The 24,343-nt window shown below is 39.6% G+C and overlaps 1 protein-coding gene across 2 annotated transcripts in view; it reads right to left on the bottom strand.

Moving 5' to 3' along the window:
• The window catches only part of CNOT6 (CCR4-NOT transcription complex subunit 6), an 86,507-nt gene that overhangs the window by 55,010 nt on the left and 7,154 nt on the right, over positions 1–24,343 (bottom strand). For both annotated transcript variants that reach the window (XM_061421261.1, XM_061421260.1), the window contains exon 2: positions 12,199–12,312. In XM_061421261.1, the coding sequence (XP_061277245.1) occupies positions 12,199–12,310 (112 nt within the window). In that variant the 5' untranslated portion in view covers positions 12,311–12,312. The remainder of the gene's footprint in view (positions 1–12,198; positions 12,313–24,343) is intronic.

Here is a 24,343-nt window from a genome sequence, read left to right on the forward strand (position 1 = left end):
TAAATGCCAATTAAGTTACTCTGTGGATACTGACAAACTAATCCTAAAGTTTATACAGAGGAGGAAAAGATACAGAATAGCCAACACAAAACTGAAGAATAAAATTTGGATGGTACCTGACTTCAATACTACAAAGTTACAGTAATCAAGACTGTGGTATTGGCAAAAGAATGAACAAGAAACCAGAAATAGATGCACATAAATACAGTCAACTGATCTCTGACAAAGGAGCAAGGGCAATACTATAGAGAAAGTCATTTCAATGAAAGGTGCTGGAACATCCACGAGTAAAACAAAATCCAACCTCACACTCTTCATAAAAACGGACTCAAAATGGATCCTAGAACTAAACGTAAAACATAAAACCATAAAGCTCCTGGAAAACAACACAGGAGAAAACCCACATGGTTTTGAGTCTGCACTGACTACACATTTATGTGGGTCTATTGGTACTTATGGGGTCTCTTTCTGGTCTCTGTTTCACTCTTCTCCAGTGACTACACATAATACCAAAAGCACAATCTGTGAAAGAAAGAATAAACTGGACTTCATTAAAATAACTTCTGCTCAATGGAAGACTGTTAGGAGAATGAAAAGACAAGCCAGACTGGGAGAAAACACTTGCAAAGATATAGCTGATAAGGGACTGTTATTTATACAAAGAACTCTTAAAACTCAAAGGAAAACAACTCAATGAAAAAATGGGCAAAGTCTCTTCAATAAGAGGTGCTGGGAAAACTGGACAGCTACGTGTAAAAGAATGAAACAAGAACACTTCCTAACACCATACGGAAAAATAAACTCAAAATGGATTAAAGACCTAGATGTAAAACCAGAAACTATAAACCTCTTAAGAGGAAAACACAGGCAATACATTCTCTGACATACATCACAGCAAGATCCTCTTTGACCCACCTCCTAGAGTAATGGAAATAAAAACAAAAATAAACAAATGGGAATTAATTAAACTTAAAAGTTTCTGCAGAGCAAAGGATACAATAAACAAAATTAAAAGATCAGAATGGGAGAAAATAATTGCAAAAGTAACAACTGACAAATCATTAATCTCCAGAATATGTAAAAAGCTCATACAGCTCAACATCAGGAAAACCAACAACCCAATCAAAAAATGGGCAGAAGACCTAAACAGACATTTCTCCAAAGAAGACATACAGACACATGACAAGATGCTCAACATCACGCAGTATTCAGTTCAGTTCACTCGCAGTCGTGTCCGACTCTGTGACCCCATGAATCGCAGCACGCCAGGCCTCCCTGTCCAGCACCAACTCCTGGAGTTCACTCAGACTCATGTCCATCGAGTCAGTGATGCCATCCAGCCATCTCATCCTCTGTCGTCCCCTTCTCCTCCTGCCCCCAGTCCCTCCCAGCATCAGAGTCTTTTCCAATGAGTCAACTCTTCGCATGAGGTGGCCAAAGTACTGGAGTTTCAGCTTTAGCATCATTCCTTCCAAAGAAATCCCAGGGCTGATCTCCTTCAGAAATGCAAATCAAAACTACACTGACCACCTCATACTGGTCAGAATGGCCATCATCAAAAAATCCACAAACAATAAATACTCGAGAGGGAGTGGAGAAAAGGAAACTCTCTTGCACTGTTGGTGGGAATATAAACTTATACAGCCACTATGGAGAACAGTAAGAGAACAGGGAGATTCCTTTAAAAAAAACTAGGAGTAAAACACACCATATGACCCAACAATCCCTCTACTGGGCATATTCTCTTTCATAAATGAAAGAGACGCATGTATCCCAATGTTTGCTGCAGCACTATTGTATATAGCTAGGACATGGAAGAGAAACTAAAGACCCTCTTGTGAAGGTGAAAGAGGACAGTGAAAAAGCTGGCTTAAAACTCAACATTCAAAAAACTAAGATCATGGCATCCAGTCCCATCACTTCATAGAAAATAGACAGGAAGAAAAACAGACACAATGACAGACTATTTTCTTGGGCTCCAAAATCACTGCAACCATGAAATTAAAAACACTTGGCCCTTGGAAGGAAAACTGTTACATACCTAGACAGCGTATTAAAAAAGGAGAGACACTGCTTTGTTGACAAGGTCTGGATCGTCAAACCAGCAGTCACGTAATGATACTAGAGTTGGACTGTAACCAAGAAGGGTTAATTTTGAATTTACACTGGAACAGCTTCTGTGACTTTAACCCTTTTTGTTATTAAGTATACATAATGGTGTGCCTCAGGAAGATAACCTGACCCAGCCCACCTGTGAAGGACTGTGACAACTTAAATCATTTGTGTGGCAAATGGCTCAGCATGAGGCACGGCACGAGGCATCCTTCATTTTCTGCTCACAGGCTCGCCCCAGAAATTCACAATTCGAGAGGCTGGAATCACAGATAAATGTGGCATCTTTGTTGTATGACAGGCAATATTCCATTTCATACTACCCATGAAATGACTGTGAAAAAGTGAAACTAATATATCCCCCTACCTGAGTATTGCCATTCTAAGAGATATTTGCCGGAATGAAATGATCTTTTTACTTTGTTTCCTCACTTCCCCTCATCCCTGATCCATAAAAGAATCTGACATCCAGGCCCCAACATGATAGTTTTTTTTTGAGGCAGGAGGCACCCATCTTCCTTGTCCCAACACCTCATCTGATTTTCACTGACTTGCTATGAACAGATTTAGCCTGGACTCAGTAGCAGGACCAAAAAGAAGGCTGAGTGCCAAAGAACTCATGCTTTCTAACTGTGGTGTTGGAGAAGACTCTTGAGAGTCCCTTGGACAGCAAGGAGATCAAACCACTCAATCCTAAAGGAAATCAACCCTGAATATTCATTAGAAGGACCCATGCAAACCTTAAGTTAAAGCTCCCATTCTCTGGTGACCTGATGCGAACACCTGACTCATTGGAAAAGACTCTGATCCTGGGAAAGATTGAGGGCAGGAGGAGAAGGGGGAGACAGAGGATGAAATGGTTGGATGGCATCACTGACTCAATGAACATGAGTTTGAGCAAACTCCAGGAGATAGTGAAGGACAGGAAAGCCTGGCATGCTGCAGTCCATGGGATCACAAAGAGTCAGATATAACTTAGTGACTGTAAAACAACAACATGAACATAGAAGCAACCTAGATGTTCATCAACAGATGAATGGATAAAGAAGTTGTTGTGGTACATATACACAATGACATTTTCAGTTCAGTTTAGTCGCTCAGTCGTGTCCGACTCTGCGACCCCATGAATCGCAGCATGCCAGGCCTCCCTGTCCATCACCAACTCCCGGAGCTTACTCAAGTTCATGTCCATTGAGTCAGTGATGCCATTCAGCCATCTCATCCTCTGTCGTCCCCTTCTCCTCCTGCCTTCAATCATTCCCAGTATCAGAGTCTTTTCCAATTAGACAGTTCTTCCCTGGAGAAGGAAATGGCAACCCACTCCAGTACTCCTGCCTAGAAAATCCCATGGACAGAGGAGCCTGGTGCAGGCTACTGTCCCTGGGGTCGCAAAGGAGTTGGACATGACTGAGAGATTTCACTTCACTACTTCGCATGTAGCCAAAGTACTGGAGGTTCAGCTTTAGCATCAGTCCTTCAAATGAATATTCAGGACTGATTTCCTTTTGGATGGACTGGTTGGATCTGCCTGTGTTCCATGGAACTCTCAAGAGTCTTCTCCAATACCACAGTTCAAAAGTATCAATTCTTCAGCACTCAGCATTATGGTCCAGTTCCCCATCTGTACATGACTACTGGAAAAACCAGTTTCAACTATACGAACCTTTGTCAGCAAAGTAATCTCTCTGCTTTTTAATATGCTATTTAGGTTGGTCATAGCTTTCCTTCTAAGGAGCAAGCATGTTTTAATCTCATGACTGCACTCACCAGCTCCACTGATTTTGGAGCCCCCAGAAATAAAGTCTATCACTGTTTCCATTGTTTCCCCATCTATCTGCCATGAAGTGATGAGACCAGATGCCATGATCTTTGTTTCTGAATGTTGAGTTTTAAGCCAGTTTTTTCACTCTCCTCTTTCACTAAGAGGCTCTTTAGTTCCTCTTCACTTTCTGCCATAAGGATGGTGTCATCTACATATCTGAGGTTATTGATATTTCTCCCAGCAATCTTGATTCCAGCTTGAGCTTCATTCAGCCCAGCATTTTGCACAATGTACTCTGCACATAAGTTAATAAGCAGGGTGACAATATATAGCCTTGACATACTGCTTTCCCAATTTGAAACCAGTCCACTGTTTCATGTACAGTTCTAACTGTTGCTTCCTGACCTGCATACAGGTATCTCAGGAGGCAAGTAAGGTGGTCTGGTATTCCCTTCTTTTGAAGAATTTTCCACAGTTTGTTGTGATCCCCACAGTCAAAGGCTTTAGTGTAGTCAATGAAGCAGATATTTTGCTGGAATTCTCTGATTTTTTCTATCATCCAATGGATGTTGGCAATTTGATCTCTGGTTCCTCTGTCTTTTGTAAATCCAGCTTGAACACCTGTAAGTTCTCAGTTCATGTACTGTTGAAGTCTGGCTTGGAGAATTTTTAGCATTACTTTGCTAGCACATAAGATGAGTGTAATTATGTGGCAGTTTGAACATTCTCTGGCATTGCCTTTCTTTGGGACTACAATGAAACCTGACCTTTCCCAGTCCTGTGGCCACTTCCAAATTTTTCCAAATTTGCTGGCATATTGAGTGCAACACTTTCACAGCATCATCCTTTAGGATTTGAAATATCTCTGCTGAAATTCCATCACCTCCACTAGCTTTGTTCATAGTGATGCTTCCTAAAACCCATTTGACTTTGCATTCCAAGATGTCTGGCTCTACATGAGTCGTCACACCATCATGGTTATCCGCATCATTCAGATCTTTTTTTGTACAATTCTTCTGTGTATTCTTGCCACGTCTTAATATCTTCTGCTTCTGTTAGGTCCATACCATTTCTGTCCTTTATCGAGCCCATCTTCGCATGAAATGTTCCCTTGGTATCTCTGATTTTCTTGAAGAGATCTCTAGTCTTCCCCATTCTATTGTTTTCCTCTGTTTCTTTGCACTGATCACCGAGGAAGGCTTTCTTATCTCTCCTTGCTATTCTTCGGAACTCGGCATTCAGATGGATACATCTTTCCTTTTCTCCTTTGCCTTTCGCTTCTCTTCTATTTGTAAGCCCTCTTCAGAGAACCATTTTGCCTGTTTGCAGTTCTTTTTCTTGAGGATGGTCTTAATCACCACCTCCTAGACAATGTTATGAACCTCCATCTGTATTTCTTCAGGCCCTCTATCAGATCTAATCCCTTGAATTTATTTGTCACTTCTACTGTATAATCACAAGTGACTTGATTTAGGTCATACCTGAATGGTCTTATGGTTTTCCCTACTTTCTTGAACTTAAGTCTGAATTTGGCAATAAGGAGTTCATGATCTGAGCCACAGTCAGCTCCAGGTCTTGTTTTTGCTGACTGTATAGAGCTTCTCCATCTTCAGCTGCAAAATGTATAAGCAATCTGATTTTGGTATGGACCATCTGGTGATGTCTATGCATAGAGTTGTTTCTTGTATTGTTGCAAGAGGGTGTCTGCTATGAACAGTCTGTTCTCTTGGCAAAACTGTGAGCCCTTGCCTGCCTCATTTTGTACTCAAAGGCCAAATTTGCCAGTTAGTCCAGGTATCTCTTGACTTTCTACTTTTGCATTCTAGTCCCCTGTGACGAAAAGGACATCTTTTTTTTGGTGTTAGTTCTAGGAGGTCTTTTAGTTCTTCATAGATCCGTTCAACTCCAGCTTCTTCAGCATTAGTGGTTGGGGGATAGACTTAGATTACTATGGTATTGAATGGTTTGCCTTGTAAATGAACAGGATCATTCTGTCATTTTTGAGACTGTACCCAAAAACTGCATTTCAGACTCTTTTGTTGACAATGAGGGCTACTCCATTTCTTCTAAGGGATTCATGCCTACAGTAGTAATGTAATGGTCATCTAAATTAAATGACATTTTACTCAGCCATAGAAAAGAACACACTTGAATCAGTCCTAATGACTGAATCTAGAACTTTTTATATAGAATGAAGACAGAAAGAGTATTGTAATTAATGTGTATATACGCTGCTACTGCTGCCAAGTCTGGTACTGATAAACCTATTTGCAGGGCAGCAAAGGACTGCAGACAGAGAAAAGACTTATGAACTCAGTGGAGGAAGGAGAGGATGGGATGAATTGAGAGTGTAGTATGAAAACACATATATTACCATAATGTAAAACAGACAGCCAATGGAAATTTGCTGTATGATGCAGGGGCAGGATGGGGTGGGAGGTGGGAGGGAGGTTCAAGAGAGAGAAGATGTATGTATACCTATGGCTGATTCATGTTGATGTATGGCAGAGACCAACATAATATTCTAAAGCAATTATCCTCCAATTAAAAATAATTTTTAAAAAAATCTAAAAAAAAAAACTGGGGGGGGGTGAACTGAACAGACACCACCTTGCCAATGAAGATATGTCCATAGTAAATAATTATATGAAAAGATGCTCTTAATCATTTATCATCAGGGAAATGAAAATTAAAATAACAATGAGATACCACTATACATACCCATTATAATGGGCAAAACCCAGAACAATGTCAAATGCTGGAGAGGATATAGAGCAATAGGAACTCTCATTCACTGCTAGTGGAAATGCCAAATAATAGCCATTTTGGAATAGTCTTTTTTTTTTTTTTTTTTTTTTACAAAATTAAACATTCTCACCATCACGCGCCTTGCCATTTACCCAGGAGTTGAAAACCTACATCAAACACACAAAAATCTGCATGTGGACATCTGTAGCAGCTTTATTCATAATTGCCAAAACTTGGAAATAATCAAGATGTCCTTCAGTAAGTGAATGGATAAACTGTGATATATCTAGACAATGGAATATCACTTAGCACTAAAAATATATGAAGTATCAAGCCATGAAAACACATGGAGGAACTTAAATGCATATTACTAAGTCAAAGAACCCAATCTAAGAAGTCTACACACTGTTTGATCCCAAGGATAGAAAAGGCAAAACAATGGCGAGAGTAAAAAGATCAGGGGTTCAGGCAGAGTGAAGCAGGAACGAACAGGGAGAGCACAGAGGACTCTCGGGGCAGTTATACTACTCTGTATGATATGACAGTGATGGATACATTTAATTATATGTTTGTCTAAACCCCAAAAATCTACAATATCAAGAGTGAACTCCAAAGTAAACTATGAACTTGGGGTGCGAAAGCAGATTCATGGATGTAACAAATGCACCACTCTGGTGGGGGATGTTGACAGTGGAAGGATCATACACTGTACTTTACATCAAAGGTGCTATGAACCTAAAACAGTTTAGTCAAAAAAAAAAAAAAATTAAAACTCAGTAGTTTCCAGGGGCTAAAAGTGGGGGGACAGTCTGCCTAAAATGGAACAGGGTGAAGTTTTCTGCAGTGATGAAATCATTCCATATTGTAATTGTGATGGTGGCTGAACGACTGTCTGACTGTACATGTAAAAGGATGGTACAACAGTAAGGGAGTGAACTTACTGTACTCTGTCTTTAAAGTGATTCTGAGACAAGTATGTAAATATTCAAATTCAGAGAATAAATCTCTCTGAAAGAAAAAGTGAAGAAAGGACTCAGAACAAACACTAAAGCTATTCAAGCTATTTTAATTTCAAGGAAACTTCCCTGAAATTAAAAGAGAAAAAACTCAAACTACACATTGAAAGAGCATACTATACCTAAGAATATCAAAGTAGAACAACCAATACCAAAATATATTCAAGTAAAAATTACTGACTTTAAAGGGAAAAAATTCTTTGAGCATCTAAGGAAAAAAGAGAAAATAATAATGAACTATAAAGAAAGCTGAGCACCAAAGAAGTGATGCTTTTGAACTGTGAGGGTGGAGAAGACTCTCGAGAGTCCCTTGGACTGCAAGATCAAACCAGTCAATCCTAAAGGAAATCAGTCCTGAATATTCATTGGTAGGACTGATGCTGAGGATGAAGTTCCAATACTCAGGCCACCTGATACAAAGAACCAACTCATTAGAAAGGACCCTGTTGCTGGGAAAGATTGAAGGCAGAAGGAGAAAGGGACGAAGGAGGACAAGGTTGGATGGCATCACCAACTCGACGGACGTGTCTGAGCAAGCTCCAGGAGTTGGTAATGGATGGGGAAGCCTGGCATGCTGCAGTCCCTGGGGTCACAAAGAGTAGGACACGACTGGGAAACTGAACTGAACTGAATAATGAAAAGAAATCTGACTGCCATCAAGCCTACGGCAAAACAGGACAATTTTAAGCAATAAAATAAAGAGGAATAATGACAACTCACAGCATATGTTTGAAACCCAAATATAATAGTAAAATACTTTATTTCTTTAATTATTTTGGATCGGTAGGGCCTCAGCTGAGGCGTGGGATTATTCCTTGTGGCACGGGGGCTTCTCCAGTTGTGGCACATCAGCTCAGTAGTTGTGGCACAAGGCCTTAGTCACCCTGCAGCATGTGAGATCCTAGTTCCTGGACCAAGGATCAAACCTGAATTCCCTGAATTGGAAGTTGGATTCTTAAACCACTGGATACTTTAAAAATGAAACTTTAAAAATCTGATTGGTCACCTTCAAAGGACAACAGGTTATCCTGAAAACTCGTAAATAAAAGGAAAGAAAGAAGCATTCTTTTCTACCTCTCCTATACAAATTTATATCTTGAGCAATCAATTAATAAATGAGGGAATAAATCAACTGTGTGCATCATAGGTCACTCAGTCGTGTCCGACTCTTTGCGAGCCTGTGGACTGCAGCCTGCCAGGCTCCTCTGTCCATGGGATCCTCCAAGCAAGAATACTGGAGTGGTCGCCATGCCCTCCTCCAGGGGATCTTCCCAACCCAGGATCAAGCATTGCTTGTGTCTCCTGCATTGGCAGGAGGGTTCTTTACCACTAGCACCACCTGGGAAGCCCAAGATAAAATAAAATTTTAAGATGAGGGAAAGTATCTCTTAACAGATACAGCTCATCTAATTAAAAAAAAAAAAAAAGAGTATCACTATTTTGCAACCTTCAAAGAATTAATGGCTCTAGGCACTGAACATCAGTAGAAAAGAAGGCTTTTTTATCTTATGTGCCTCCTAAAGAAAAAGAATAATACCACACACATAACGCAGTCTTCAGTCCTGTCAAGGGTCTTAAATCCAACTCTTGATCAAGTCTCTGCATCCTACTTGCAAATATGGATGAAAAACATGTTGAACTGCATGCAGGAGAATACATACTGCAGGGTAATAAGAAGTTCAACAGATAAATTGTAACGAAAAGGATGGACAGGGAACATGTAAATTGAGCACTAAACTCTTAACACTTGTGTTTAGTTATCAGTCGTGTCCAACTCTGTGCAACCCCGCCAGGCTCCTCATCCATGGGGATTCTCCAGGCAAGAATACTGGAAATGTATTGCCATACTGCCATGCCCTCCTCCAGGAAATCTTCCCAACACAGGGATCAAACCTAGGTCTCCCGCATTGCAGGCGGATTCTTTACCATCTGAGCTACCAGGCAAGCCCTAAGGAAACAAAAGAAGTGATTACTATAAAAGTTAGAGTAACAGTTACTTTTGGGGAGTGGGGAAGGGATTGTGTTTGGCTGTGGTGTGGAAGGGGTTCTGGGAAAAGAGAAAAACTTCTAATTCCTTTTTTTTAAACTGTAATATAATATTTAATCCTCTATATCTAAAACATTTATTTCATTAATATCAAGTTATTAACAAAGGGTTTTACATCTCTTTTTTATAATTCTCTGAAATCAGGCATATGTTTTATACTTGGACTACATCCTAGTTTGGACTAAGGACATTTCTTTTTCAGATTTTTTATTTATTTTTGGTTGTGCTAGATCTTCGTTGCTGCACATGGGCTTTCTCTAGTTGCTGCAAGCAGAGGCTTTTCATTGTGATGGCTTCTCCTGTTGCAGAGCATGCGTTCTAGAGCACAGGCCACTAGTTGTGGTGTATGGGCTTAGCTGTTCCAAGGCATGTGAGATCTTCCCAAACCAAGGATGGAAACCATGGCCCCTGCACTGGCAGGAGGATTCTTTGCCACTGAGCCACTGAGGGAAGCCCTGGACTAATCTAAGCACATTTCAAATGCTCAGCAGCCACATGCGTTTCATGCCTATTGGACTGATCAGAAAACTTCTAATTCTTGACCTGGGTATTACTAGGCTTCTGGCCTTAAAATAATTCACTAATATGCTTCTGGGGTTTTCTTTATCTGTGTTTGATTTTACCATTAAAAAAAATGGCCTTCTTTAAAAAAGTAAATGACTAACAGCCATTTGGATTATCTGGCTACCTCCAATGGCACAAGATCTAACCACTCATCTCCCTAGAACCAGAAGAATATATGAGATTACTTCAGGTCCAGAATTCAGTGACCTCAGATCCCTAGAATTTTGTATCACAGATCTTAAGGAATGCTAGAGTATATAATATACATGATAACTCTAGCCTTGAAATAACTCTAATCTTAGCATGAAATGAATTCAGTCTTGAAAATTTCTACACACTGGAGTTTATATTCATGTATTAAGATAATAAAGTGACCTTCCTGATAGTGGTTTTGTTAATTACAAGGTCTTATTCCACCAGACCTATTCAATCAACAGCTTATCCTCCACAACACTTGGTAAAGATAAAACTGTTAAGAATGCTATTTTAAAGGAAAAATCTCTCCTTTTCATTCCTATCTTCTACACAGATCTCTTCCCAAAGTTCAGAGTAAGCAGAGAACAATGACTCCAAATTGCCACTGAGTTCCAAACATAAGGTAGAGTGAGCAGACAGAGAAAAATCCCCTTTACCTCAGAGATATAACCTCACTAACCTAAGTGAACACTTTATAGATTATCCAAATTTCCTAGAAGCAAACGACTTGTAATTCAAAAACTGCTAATACAGACTGAAAAAAGAAAAATATAGTTAAATACCAACCCCGCAGAAATTAAAAGGGGAAGTTGGAACGGTAATTGCCTATGCTTCAAAGGCTCTCTGACAGAGAAAATCAAATTTGACAGGACAGCCAAAAGAAGAGAGAAATTTCACTCTCCCACCACTCTACACCAGCACTCCAGAAACTGGAAGAGGGAAAACAGGAGAGACCCATATAGGTACCAACCTCTACCAAGGCTGCATGAAGGTGCTTAGGTTTACTCAATAATTAATCAGAACTTCGGAGCTGACAGGGGAGAGATGCTACTATCACTACCTCCTTTTGCTTTCTGTACAGCACTTTTCTACTTAGACTTCACAGCTGTATTTTGTCTATTAGTTACTCACACTGGCATAGTCCCTTCCTCTCGCCCAGTAATATGTCAAAAGCGTCAGAATGAAACAGACCTTCCCCCCCATCTATATATCTTACATATGCCTAGTACAGCACCTGGAAAATGTTTTACACATAGCATATACTCAGTATGTTTGTTGCATTAAACTTTTAAAAATATCAAGGGCAGCCAGGTGAAAGAAAAGACAATTTGGTCAATATTATTTCAGAAAGCAACAGTCAAGAAAAACTAGAAGGAAAGCATAAGGAGGCATGTTAGGCCAACATGAACACAAAATTTCTTTAGCCCTGGTTGCCTTAAGAAGCAATCACGCCCCTTGGCCATATGTTTTGAAGACTTGCATTAAAGGCAGAAGGGAATCCTGAGAGCTGCTTCAAACTCTTTCAAGATTTTGTGTTTCTGAACAAGGCTGTCCCCAGAGACTCAGACTGAAACACAAATTCAGAAAATAAGGAGAAACAAATCTATCCCAGAATCTACAGCCAAACAGGCATTCCCCACCTCATTGGAAACCTGTAACTGGATAACACAAAAATCCCTACCCTACGTCATCAGAGAATTAAGGAACAGGACAAACCTTTGTATACTAATCACTACATATGCTATTTTCATTTCATCTTTGATATTATCATCTTGATTTTATAAAAGGACACTGACAGTGAGAAAATAAGCAATGAATGGCTTTTGAACTTTGACTCAAACCATGTTTTTCCTACTGAACATTTCAGCTTCTAAGACAAATCAGCATTGGTAAAATACAGCATTGCTTCCCTTGTGTACTGGCATTACTAGATCTTAACCTCCAAACCATAAATTTAGCCGTGTATGTCTTACCACTTATTTCAAGCTCCACCCAATGAGATTTCTTTCCATTTGCTGCTTCCTCAGAGGACATAATTGTGTACATCCTCCGAGGGTCAGGGGGCTCGTATTTTTCTTTGGGCATGCCTGTTGAATCAAGAAAAGAAACCAATCAATATTTGAAAGAGTCAAATAGCTGAAAATAACATCTTTTTTAAAAGTAGACATCCATATTATGATCTCTAAACACAATTTCCCACCAAAACAAACTAGGAACTCCTAAAAGAAATGGAAGATTTCAAGAATGGGATTGGAAAAATATAAACAAGCCTGGACACTAAGAAAGATGCTCTAGCTGTGAAGGGCATAGGAGTTAGCTTGAAGAGGTCCCACTGGCCAAGATAAGACAATCTGAACAACAAAAGGAAGACTACGAATCAATTTTAAACTGTATGACTCCAAAACTCTGATGGAAGAAAAAAAAAAAAAAAACCTGTCACCTGAAGTTGGAAAATAAAGGGAAAGAATCAAGAATTTATCCAGCATTTCTGGCAGAAACTAGTTGAGGAAATGTTCTTAACAGAATTCTAGCTAATAAATGCAGAAAGTTACGTAATTAGAAAAACCACTATTTCACAACCTCTAATGAAAAAAACGGATGACCATTAATGGCTAATAAAGGAATCAGGTGAAAAATGTCCAATGGAAAAAATTTAAATAGATCAGGCTGTAAGACCTCAACCCAAGGATCAATCTCAGGACAACTAGACTTATATGTCAATACTATGTACACTCTTGCCCCTTCATCCAAAAAAAAATTACAAGACTGAACTTGAATCAAATAAGCCTCTCTAGATCTGGAACCAGTTTATACCAAGTAAGGAGACGGAGGAATATGGTAAAAGTAACATAAGACACAATAATGTGAATATACTTAACACTACTGAACTGCACACTTAAAATGATTATTAAGATAGCATATTTTGCTATGTATATTTTACTATGAGTAAAAAAATTTTTTCTTAACTCTTAAAATAATGCCACAAGAATACAGCCAGCCAGATGCAGACAACAGAAAGTTCTACATGACAGAAGGCCCAATTTCCTCAACAAATAAATTATATGAAAAGGAAACTGATATTAAATGACTTATGAGGCACAGCAATCAGATGTAATGTATAAACCTCATCTGGGTCTAATGTGACCAAATTAAGTGTAAAAAACATTTATGAGAATCAGACAAACTGGAAGAATTATATCTAAGCTGATACTGGGACTACTGTTCATTTTGCTTGTGGTTATTTTAAAATTCATATTAAAAAGCAGAGACATTACTTTGCCAACAAGGATCCGTCTAATCAAAGCTATGGTCTTTCCAGTAGTCACGTATGGATGTGAGAGCTGGACCATAAAGAAAGCTGAGCACCAGAGAATTGATGCTTTTGAACTGTGGTGTTGGAGAAGACTCTTTCAGAGTCCCTTGGACTGCAAGGAGATCAAACCAGTCAATCCTAAAGGAAATCAATCCTGAATATTCATTGGAAGGACTGACGCTGAAGCTCTAATACTTTGGTCACCTGATGCGAAGAACTGACTCATTGGGAAAGACTCTGATGCTGGAAAAGATTGAAGGCAGGAGGAGAAGGGGATGACAGAGGATGAGATGGTTGGATGGCATCTCCGACTCGATGGACAAAAGTTTGAGCGAGCTCCAGGAGACGGTGATAGATCGGAAAGCCTGGCGTGCTCCAGTTCATGGGGTAGCAAAGAGTCGGACACAACTGAGCAACTGAATTGAACACCTACTCTGGATACCTTACACAGCTAAACAAAGCTGGAGAAAAACCCACTATCATATGAAGTTAAAGTGAGCCAGTCAGCAATTACTTACCTCAAATGGAGTTACTGCTAACTGCGTTTGAGGTTTTAGTTTTACAAAAAGAAAAGAGTTGCAAAGAAGGATGATGGTGATGGCTGCATAACATCATCAATGTATCTAATAACACTGAATGCTACACTGAAAAATGGTTAACATGGTAAACTTTATGTTATGTATATTTTACACAGTAAAAAAATTAGAAAAGGGCTAAAGCTACTTTCATTATGTTATGCCGCTTCTGCACTGATGAGAACTAGAGCTATTTTTCAAACACAAAGATGGTTTTGACTATGTAGTCAAAACACAGGAAGAGGTAAGTAATCCCTTTTTGAAAAAGGTAAGTAAATAGTGAGACTAACCACCTGCACAAGAAACAGAATATCTAGTTTTTGTTTTGTTAAATATTGTTAATAAAACTGTTCTCCTACATGTTGATTTCTCCAGAATAGAAATGACTGAAGTTTTTAGACTAATACAAAACATACCTAACAAAGACCTATACTGTCAAGAACTGTTCCTATTCCATCTAGAGGACAAGCTGGCAAAGCAAGTGCCTACTGTGAATCATATGAATATACCAGTAATAACAAAACACTGTGTAAGGCGACCAGAGCTTAATGACAACATCCCTTAAGAGTCCTTATGATCACTCAAATGCCACTGTTCTGACTAGATTTTACTTACAAAGCAACCATCTGATCTTCACTGGCTTTCCAAATAGAATTTAATGATAAGCTGCTGTGTTCAGCTAAGGTTAGTATTTTGGTCCTATGAGCTATTTTTTTAAACTAATATACTGTAATTGGAGGATAATTATTTTACAATATTGTGATGGTTTCTGCCATACATTGATATGAATCAGCCATGGGTGCACATGTGTCCCCCCATCTTGAACCACTCCCTCTCCCTCCCCAACCCATCCCTCTGGGTTGTCCTAGAGCACTGGCTTTGAGTGCCCTGCTTCATGCACTGAACTTGCACTGGTCATCTAATTCACATATGGTAATATACATGTTTCAATACTATTCTCTCAATTCATCCCACCCTCCCCTTCTTCTAAAAGTCTGTTCTTTACATCTGTCTCTTTTGCTGCCTTGCATATAGGATCATCATCACCGTCTTTTTAAATTCCATATGTATGTGTTAATATACGGTATTGGTGTTTCTCTTTCTTACTCCACTTCATATATTAGGCTCCAATTTCATCCACCTCATTAGAAATAACTCAAATGTGTGCCTTTTTATAGCTGAGCAATATTCCATTGTGTATATGTACCACATCTTCCTTATTCATTCATCTGTCAATGGACATCAAGGTTGCTTCCATGTCCCAGCTATTGTAAACAGCACTGCAATGAACACTTGGGTACATGTGTCTCTTAATTCTGGTTTCCTCAGTGTGTATGCCCAGCAGTGAGATTGTTGGTTTGTATGACAGTTCTATTCTCAGTTTTTTAAGGAATCTCCACACTGTTCTCCACAGTGGCTATACCAGTTTGCGTTCCCACCAACAGTGTAAGAGGGTTCCCTTTGAGTTATTAAATCATTTGACTTAGTGAAAGTTCAGAAGTCTGATTTACCAATCTCATGCAAGCTTAGTTAGTGTGAATCAATGTCCAGAGTTCATGCTTCAGAGAATAAATAAAAGTATTACCGGACTGAAATCTGAAATCCAGGTCTTAGACCTGGGGTCATTCCATCAAGAGTCATGATTTCTGCCTAGGCAGCCAGCCACTCCCTTTCTGAGTTTTCAAGACATGTGATGGGTTGTCTTAAAATTTAAGAGACAGCACATCACTCTAAACTTGAAAGAGGCACAGTCTTTATTTTCCAAATCCCCAAGAGTGCGAAAAGAACATGACAGAATAAAAGAAATGGTAGCAAACTGGACAATTAAGCCCTTCTGAGAAGCGTATCTGCCCACTAAGCAATTCCACCCATTTTTCTTGGAGTCCAACAGAACACAGTATTGGAAACTAGGTAGTAAAAAGGACATAAGAACACAAACAATTCAGGATTTTTCCTCAGGCCTTGAAATCAACAAGCAGCTCTTGCTCTCTAAAACATACAGTATGTCACTGCAGATTACTATCTGAAAAGAGTAAAAGGTTTTCAAAACTGACTGGAAAACTGCCAAGGAAAATTACAAGACTTTTAAAAAATAGCTAGGCCAGAGTCAGCATGCATATAACCCCAGACTAGTCAATCTTCAACTCCCCCAATCCAATACCAAACATCATTACTGATCCTGGCAGCATAAAATCTGTCCCTGATCTAGACCTCAGAGAAATGGTTTTTCATTATCTTAGAATAAAATAATTATTTACCTTGAAGAAATACAGGACATTATTTACCAGACAGAAAGATATGCTTACATTATTAAAGATTTTATGAAATGGCTTAAAAATACACAGGAGAAAGGGTAACAGAGAAGTGGAGGGAGGAGGACAGGGGAAGGGGTCCGGTGAGGGACCCTAACTGCAAGTCAAACACCATTTGAGGCAGCTTCCAAACTAAGAACTTTAGTACTAAATAAAAAGATTTAAGCGTCTAACCTTTCAATGGGTACTCTATTTCAGTCATCAAATGGCCCAGGTGAAAAAAAGTCCTATTTTACAAAAGAAAGACAACAAATGAAGTATGAAAAAATAAAAACAATATCATTTCACAATTCCTAATGAGCCTTTCTAAAAAAAAGACTTATAAACTGAGTTAAAACCTTGGGATGAATCACTGGCACTGGCATAATGCTAAGGTAACACCACCACCCAGGTTGTTTTTTGATTATAAGGTAGAAAATGTTCAACAGAGGAATAAACTATTACCTCTTCATCAATCTTCTCAACACTAGTAAGGGGCAGAACCAGACACTGTGGGTCTTTTGATCTGACAGAATATGAAATACACACCAATAATGTTTACCCTTTTCAGAACTGGAGGAACTGGCTGTGCTGTGCTGTGCTTAGTTACGTTCGACTCTTTGCAACCCCATGGACTGTACCCCACCAGGCACCTCTGTCCATGGGGATTTCCAGGCAAGAATACTGGAGTGGGTTGCAATTTACTCCTCCACGGGATCTTCCCAACCCAGGGATCGAACCCAGGTCTCCTGCAATGCAGGTGGATTCTTTACAGTCTCAGCCCCCAGGGAAGCCCAAGAACACTGGAGTAAATAGCCTATCCCTTGTCCAGGGGAACTTCTGACCCAGGAATCAAACTGGCGTCTCCTGCATTGCAGGTGGATTTTTTACCAGCAGAGCTACCAGGGAAGCCCAGAGCAACTGGCTAGATGACACCAAAGCAGCAACTGCAATGAAGGACTTTCTCCAGGATAACTGGTCCGCTACCTTCAACAAACTGGGGTCAGAACTATTATAGATTTGAAGAGAATGAAGAGATGTATATAATGAGATGTAATGAATGATCCACAAATCCACAACAACATTCTGCAGACAGCTGGAGAAACATTTAATACCTAGTTCATATTTTGAAATATTAATAAATTATTATGAGATTTTATTGCAGCAATGTATAAAAACTTGTTAAAAGACACTCTAAAGTTAAATAATTTAATTGTAATGGCCAGATTTTTTTCCCAAGGGAAATAAGGTTGAGTCATAGCCAATTTTTTTATTTTTTAATTAGAGTATGATTGCTTTATAATGCATCAGTTTCTGCTGTACAGCAACATGAATCAGATGTAAGCATACATAGATCCCCTCCCTCTTGAGCCTCCATCGCAGCCCCCAGCCCCACTCCCTAGGTCATCACAGAACATGGAGCGTAGCTTCCTGTGCTCCACAGCAGCTCCCATTAGCATCTATTTCACACACGGCCGTGTATGTATGCGAGCACTGCTCTCTCAACGTGTCCCACTATCTGCTTCCCCACATCCACAAGTCCATTGCCTAGGTCTGTGTTTCTAGTCCTGTCCTGCAAATACGTTCATCAGTACCATTTTTCTAGATTCCATATATATGTGTGTGTGTGTGTGTGTGTGTGTGTGTGTGTTAATATGTATTTGTTTTTCTCTTTCTGACTTACTTCACTCTGTATGACATACTCTAGGTTCATCCATATCACTACAAATGACCAATTTCAAATTACAGCCAATCTTAACTGACAAGACAAAAAGGTAAGTTCTTTTTCTTTTCTTGTTGTTACATTTTCTCCTCCATTCTTGGTGTTTTACTTCTTTCAGAAACACAAAGAAAAAGAGTGAGTGGGGCAGAGGAAAGGCAGGCAAGGGAAAAAAGGAGAAATAGACTCATTTCTCAAAAAAAGACCCTTTTATTTACTGATCAGGCTCCTCAAAGAACTATAAGCTAGGGAATATACAAAAGGTAGTGCCACTAGCCTTGGTGCCCATTGACTTTTTCCAATCCAAATTTTCACTAGGTGTTAACAAATCTTTCACTAAATCCAACTAATTTTTACCTCTTCAGGACTTCTAAACCTGTCTTTTCCATTTTTACAGCTATTAAAGTTAATTCACACCCTCATTTATCAGCTACAACTTTTAAACAACCTTCTCTATATCTTCCTGATTGATGCCTGCCCATGTAACTCTCCTGCTTAAAACTCTAACATGGCCCTTTCTGCCTACCTAGTTAGTTAAAACCCTAACATCAAAGTCCTTTACGACCTGGATTTAGGGCACTATTTTCTCACTCATCTTCAGCCACTTACATGTGCATCATTCTATCAAGTCCGAAGTTGATCAAAGCATACCTACTTCGAAGACAATCTTTCAATGATACATCCTAATCCTTTCACCAGACAACCTTCACTCCTACTCATCCCCTTCACAGCAACTCAAGTTAACATCAGAGCCCCTGTAAGCCCTTCCCAACAAAGGCACAAATCCACTCCTCTTTCCTCTGCACACCACACATTTACTCAGCATTTATCAGTCCAATTGTTATCTCCCAGCGTCCTGTGTCAGACCTAGCATGTTACACTAATAAAGTGGTCTAAACATTCTTTCCTTCAAACTCAAAATCAGGTTTTCAAAGAAAACTAAAAATAATAATTTTAAAAAAAAGGGCAATTCAATACAACTGAATCATGCTTCCTTAAGGAAGCTTTCTTTACAGAATCATTCATTCAACAAATATTTACTAAGCACCTTCTGCTTCTGTTTCAAGCACTCTGTCAGGTGCTGGGAAAAAATAAGCAGGAAACACGTACATGATCTTGGATCTTAATCTACGGGGTTGGGGGAGGGAGTTGCAAACAAAAACCTTACAACAGTGTAATCACACTACAAACCTTTCTTTTTACAAACATTAATTTAGGACTCCTTCCCTATCCCTCACCAACACAGGAGTCTATAATTTCCTGCTTTGAGCTATTCTGAACCTTGAAGGTATTTCTAATGTTGCCTCTTTAACCCCACCTTAATTTTTTTTACATCTCATTCACCTACTCTACTATAGGATCCTTGCACTTACATTTTAAATAGTTTTATATTTTCAGAGCCTGGCAAATAGTAGGTGCTCAGTCAATGTTGTTGTTTAGTTGCTAAGTCGTGTCCTACTCTTTTGCGATCCCATGGACTGTAGCCTGCCAGGTTCCTCTGTCCATGGGAACAGGCTACAGCCCTGGAGTAGGCTGCCATTTCCTTCTCCAGGAGACTTTCCAACCCAGGGATCAAACCCACATCTCCTGAACTGGCAGGCAGATTCTTTACCACTGAGCCACCAGGAAAGCCCAAACTTAGAGGTAAAAACTATATAATCTTAGTGACATACTAGAGCAAAATGAGAGCAAACCTCAAACAGGTGGCAGTAATGACAAAACTGCTGGGTGCCTGTCTGCCACACTCTGCACAGGGCATATAACAGCTAACACGTTCTGAGCACTCACCAACTGGCTGCCCCTTCACATACATTATGTCATTTAAACCTCACAACTCCTAGAAATAAATACTACTACTCTTCATACATAAAGAAAGGAAGGGTCAGAGAGTCACTTGTCTAGATCACAGGTACTAGTGGCACAACTGAGACTTTAACTCAAATCTGATCCAACAGTCTGGCTTTCAACCATTATGCAATAATTTCCTTGTATTATCTCGATTTAATTCTCATAGCAGCCCATGAAGTAGGCGCTATCCTCTTTTTACTTTTGATGAGGAAACTGAGGCTCTTACATTTAAGTAACTTGCCCAAAGTCACACACACTTGGTTAGTATTAGGTTGGTGCAAAAGTAATCGCAGTTTTAGCACTGTTGAAATTTGCTGTTTGATATTAGAATACATTCTTAAATAAATGTGATTATGTTATACATCATTTTAATACACATTTCTTGCCTTTTTTTCCCCTGCTCTTGACATTACTTTCTATGTATTTTATATTTATTTTAGATTATGGAAAAGATGTTAGACAAAAAGCAAATTTGAGCGATTTTCTTCTTCAAGTTCAAATGGGTTGTAAAGCAGGGGAGACAACTCTCAACATCAACAACACATTTGGCCTGGGGATCTGCTAATGAACATACAGTGCAGTGGTGGTTCAAGAAGTTCTGCAAAGGAGACGAGAGCCTTGACGATGAGGAGCGTGGTGGGCAGCCATCAGAAGTTAACAGCGACCAACTGAAAGCCATCATCAAAGCTGATCCTCTTACAACTACACAAGAAGTTGCCAAAGACTTCAATGTCCAGCTTTCTACAGTCATTCAGTGTGTGATGCAATTGGAAAGGTGAAAAAGCTTGGTTAAGTGGGTCATGAGCTGACTGAAAATTTTAAAAAAAAATCATTGTTTTGAAGTGTCATCTTCTCTTATTCTACACAACAATGAACCATTTCTCAATCAGATTGTAACATGCAACGAAACGTGGATTTTAGACAACAACTGGCAACAGTGGTTGAACCAAAAAGCTCCAAAGCTTCTCCCAAAGCCAAACTTGGTGGTCTGCTGCCGGTCTGATCCACTACAGCTTTCTGAATCAGGGCAAAACCATTACATCTGAGAAGTATGCTCAACAAATCAATGAGATGCACCAAAAACTGCAAGGCCTGCAGCCAGAACTGGTCAACAGTTTTGATTAATAAAGATTTGTGTTTCAGCCTAGTTATAATGATTCACAGTCTGAAACCGCAATTGTGTCTGCACCAACCTAATAGTAGAGCTAGGATTTGAACCTGGGACAATATAGTTGCAAGCGGTACACCAATGCCTCATACAACTCTAGAATTCTGTCACTGATGAAACCAAGATCTTCTGGGTTCATTCTTCAAATATTATGTTACTAAGACCATGAGTCCTTGAGTTGCCTTCTCAGATATATCATCTTTACAAACCACTCTTCACTCATATTCTCTACTCCCAAACTCTGCCTAATACTTAAGACTGCTGCTGCTGCTGCTGCTAAGTCGCTTCAGTCATGTCCGACCCTGTGCGACCCCATAGACGGTAGACCACCAGGCTCCCCCATCCCTGGGATTCTCCAGGCAACAACACTGAAATGGGTTGCCATTTCCTTCTCCAGTGCATGAAAGTGAAAAGTGAAAGTGAAGTAGCTCAGTCGTGTCTGACTCTTAGCAACCCTATGGACTGTAGCCTACCGGGCTCCTCTGTCCATGCAATTTTCCAGGCAAGAGTACTGGAGTGGGGTGCCATTGCCTTCTCCAGCAGATCTCAAATGCTATCATCTCAGGATCCTTATACTCAAGTACCTCAAAGACCTTTTGTATGTGAGTTCTATCTATCAATATTTACTGTATTAGAAATAAGAACTAAGGAATTTAAAAGTGTATTTGTCGGGAGCCATGTTAGGCATTACTGACAAAATGGAGGCATGGCCCCAACCCCCTCTCCTTGTCCCGCAGGCACGGTCCTGGGATGAAGGAGTTAGGCCTTGTGATTCTGACTTGTTTTTTCCTTTCTTCAGTTGAGTTGGCTGGAAAGAATGTTAAGGTGCTTATTGTTCTTGAGAGAAGCATGAGAAAGCATAAAGCCTTCTGCAGTTGTGCCCAGAAAATAATCTATAAAGTAACTATTGACATTTGTTCAAGGATCTTTACAAAGAACGTTCCAGGATGAGCACGCAGGCTGCAGCTCGAGGCCATGGGAAGGATTGTTATCTAAGACCTGTTTGTGAGGGGAATGTTTATGGCAAAGGAAGTCTGCAGAGTTTAGGGTTTAGGAATAATTAAGAATAGTTAGAAGCTAAAAGTTTAAGGAATGTTGTAGTGTTAGCATATTTTACTATAGCTTGTAGGGATTAGGAATTTTAGAGATAGCTATAAGCCTTTTTAGGAGATAGTGAGCTTAAGATACTAGGGGCAAGCAGGATTTAGAAAGATAAGAAATAAACTGAGGAATGTGGTATGCAGCCCAGACATAAGCATGAGTTATAATGTAATCAGGAACTCTGTTTGAAGGACAACAATGAGACAATAATCTGGGTGAAGAGGAACTGAAAATGTCAAACCTCTGACCTAATGCTTTTGTCAAAGTATAAAAGAAAACCTGAAGCTTGAAATAAACATGCAGTCCCGCACCTTGAGTCAGCTGCTGCTGCTGCTAAGTCACTTCAGTCGTGTCCGACTCTGTGTGACCCCATAGATGGCAGCCCACCAGGCTCCCCCGTCCCTGGGATTCTCCAGGCAAGAACACTGGAGTGGGTTGGAGGCTGCATCATTTTCCGCTGACACCACTCATCTCTTCAGGCTGATTCCCTGGCTGCTGGAGCTGGACTCCGGCATGTATTAACTCACTAAATATAATAAACCTAGCACATGTTAACCACAGCATTTTAATGAAGAGTAACTACTTTCAAAAACAAAGCAAAATTTTGCAAGAAGAGTGACACTGTCTTACATTTTTACAAATCTTTAAGGTCTAACATGCTGGAAGACAGCCTGTCTACTCTGAATTCAATTAATCAGATATCATACACATTTGTTAGTCTATGAAAAACTGCACAGTATACTCATAAGAGGATGAGAATGAAAAAGGCAAAGAACATTGCAGTGGTATTTCTAAAAATTTAAGGTTTCAGTAGCTACCTTCTCCTGTGTCCCAAAATCTCAATTCCATAAATCCTTTTCTCACAGAGAATAAAAATAAATTTAAGGAGGGAATGGAAATCCACATCAGTATTCTTGCCTGGGAAATTCCATGGATAGAGAAGTTCGGCAGGCTACAGTCCATTGGGTTGCAAAGAGTCAGACATGACTGACCAACTAACACTTCTCACTTTAAGTTCATAATGGTTTAACTAAAACTTACAACCAGTAAAACCTCTGCAAAAAAGATTTTTAAATTATGATAAAATAATCCTCCAAATACAGAGTCAAACAGCAGACGTAGTAGTCTAATTTCTCAAAGGAGAAGACTGGCATACCCGTCTGTATCTGCAGTGCCCAGTCAATAACCAACCGCCTATAAGAGTTTACTAGACTGCTATTAAGGGGGATTCCCTGGTGGCTCAGCAGTAAAGAATCTGCCTGCAATGCTGGAGGTATAGGTTTGATCCCTGGTTAGGAAGATCCCCTGGAGAAGGAAATGACAACCCACTTCAGCATTCTTGCCTGGAGAATTCCATGGACAGGAGAGCCTGGCAGGCTACAATCCATGGGGTCTCAAGAGTCGGACACAACTTAGCAACTAAACCACCAACCACCACGACAGACTGCTGATAAAATGCAGTTCTAACCATGTGCCTGTGCCTAATAACATGATTGAATATAAAATGCAGAGAGAAGCGAGAGTGTACTGCAACACCACAGGAAACTACCAATTTTGAAGGTCAAAAATGGACAAATACTAGCAAATTCAACTCAATAAATCAATTCAAAATATAACTACAAAGGTACACTAAATACAGATCATCCACAAATTTCAATTTAAAATACAAATATTTCTCAGTGTAGAAATCTTAATTTCTATATTTTAAGTCAAATATGAAGTACAGAGCAAAAGAATATATTAAGACAATCATGATTTATGATCTAATCAACAAAGCTGAATGCCAACTAATATGAAGGGCGTTGAGTCAAAATTTGGGTGGTGAAACATCACTGAGATCAAAAAGGTAAGGAGAGCCAACCACCAGTACTAAATCTAAATCTTTTCTCTTAGCATAGGACAAGCAACAACCAATCCAACAATGATGGCTGCCAACAGAAACCTTTTCATCTCTTATCTTTGGCCAGATTTTCAATCATCTAATTGCTCTTTCCTCTCTTACGATCACATTATTATAGCTACCCCTTTTTGTTGTCTTTCATTCACTAAATCGCAACCAACTCTTTGTGACCCCATGGACTGCAGCACGCCAGACTTCCCTA

The sequence above is a fragment of the Bos javanicus genome, chromosome 7 (assembly GCF_032452875.1).
Source record: "Bos javanicus breed banteng chromosome 7, ARS-OSU_banteng_1.0, whole genome shotgun sequence".
NCBI classification, from domain to species: domain Eukaryota; kingdom Metazoa; phylum Chordata; class Mammalia; order Artiodactyla; family Bovidae; genus Bos; species Bos javanicus.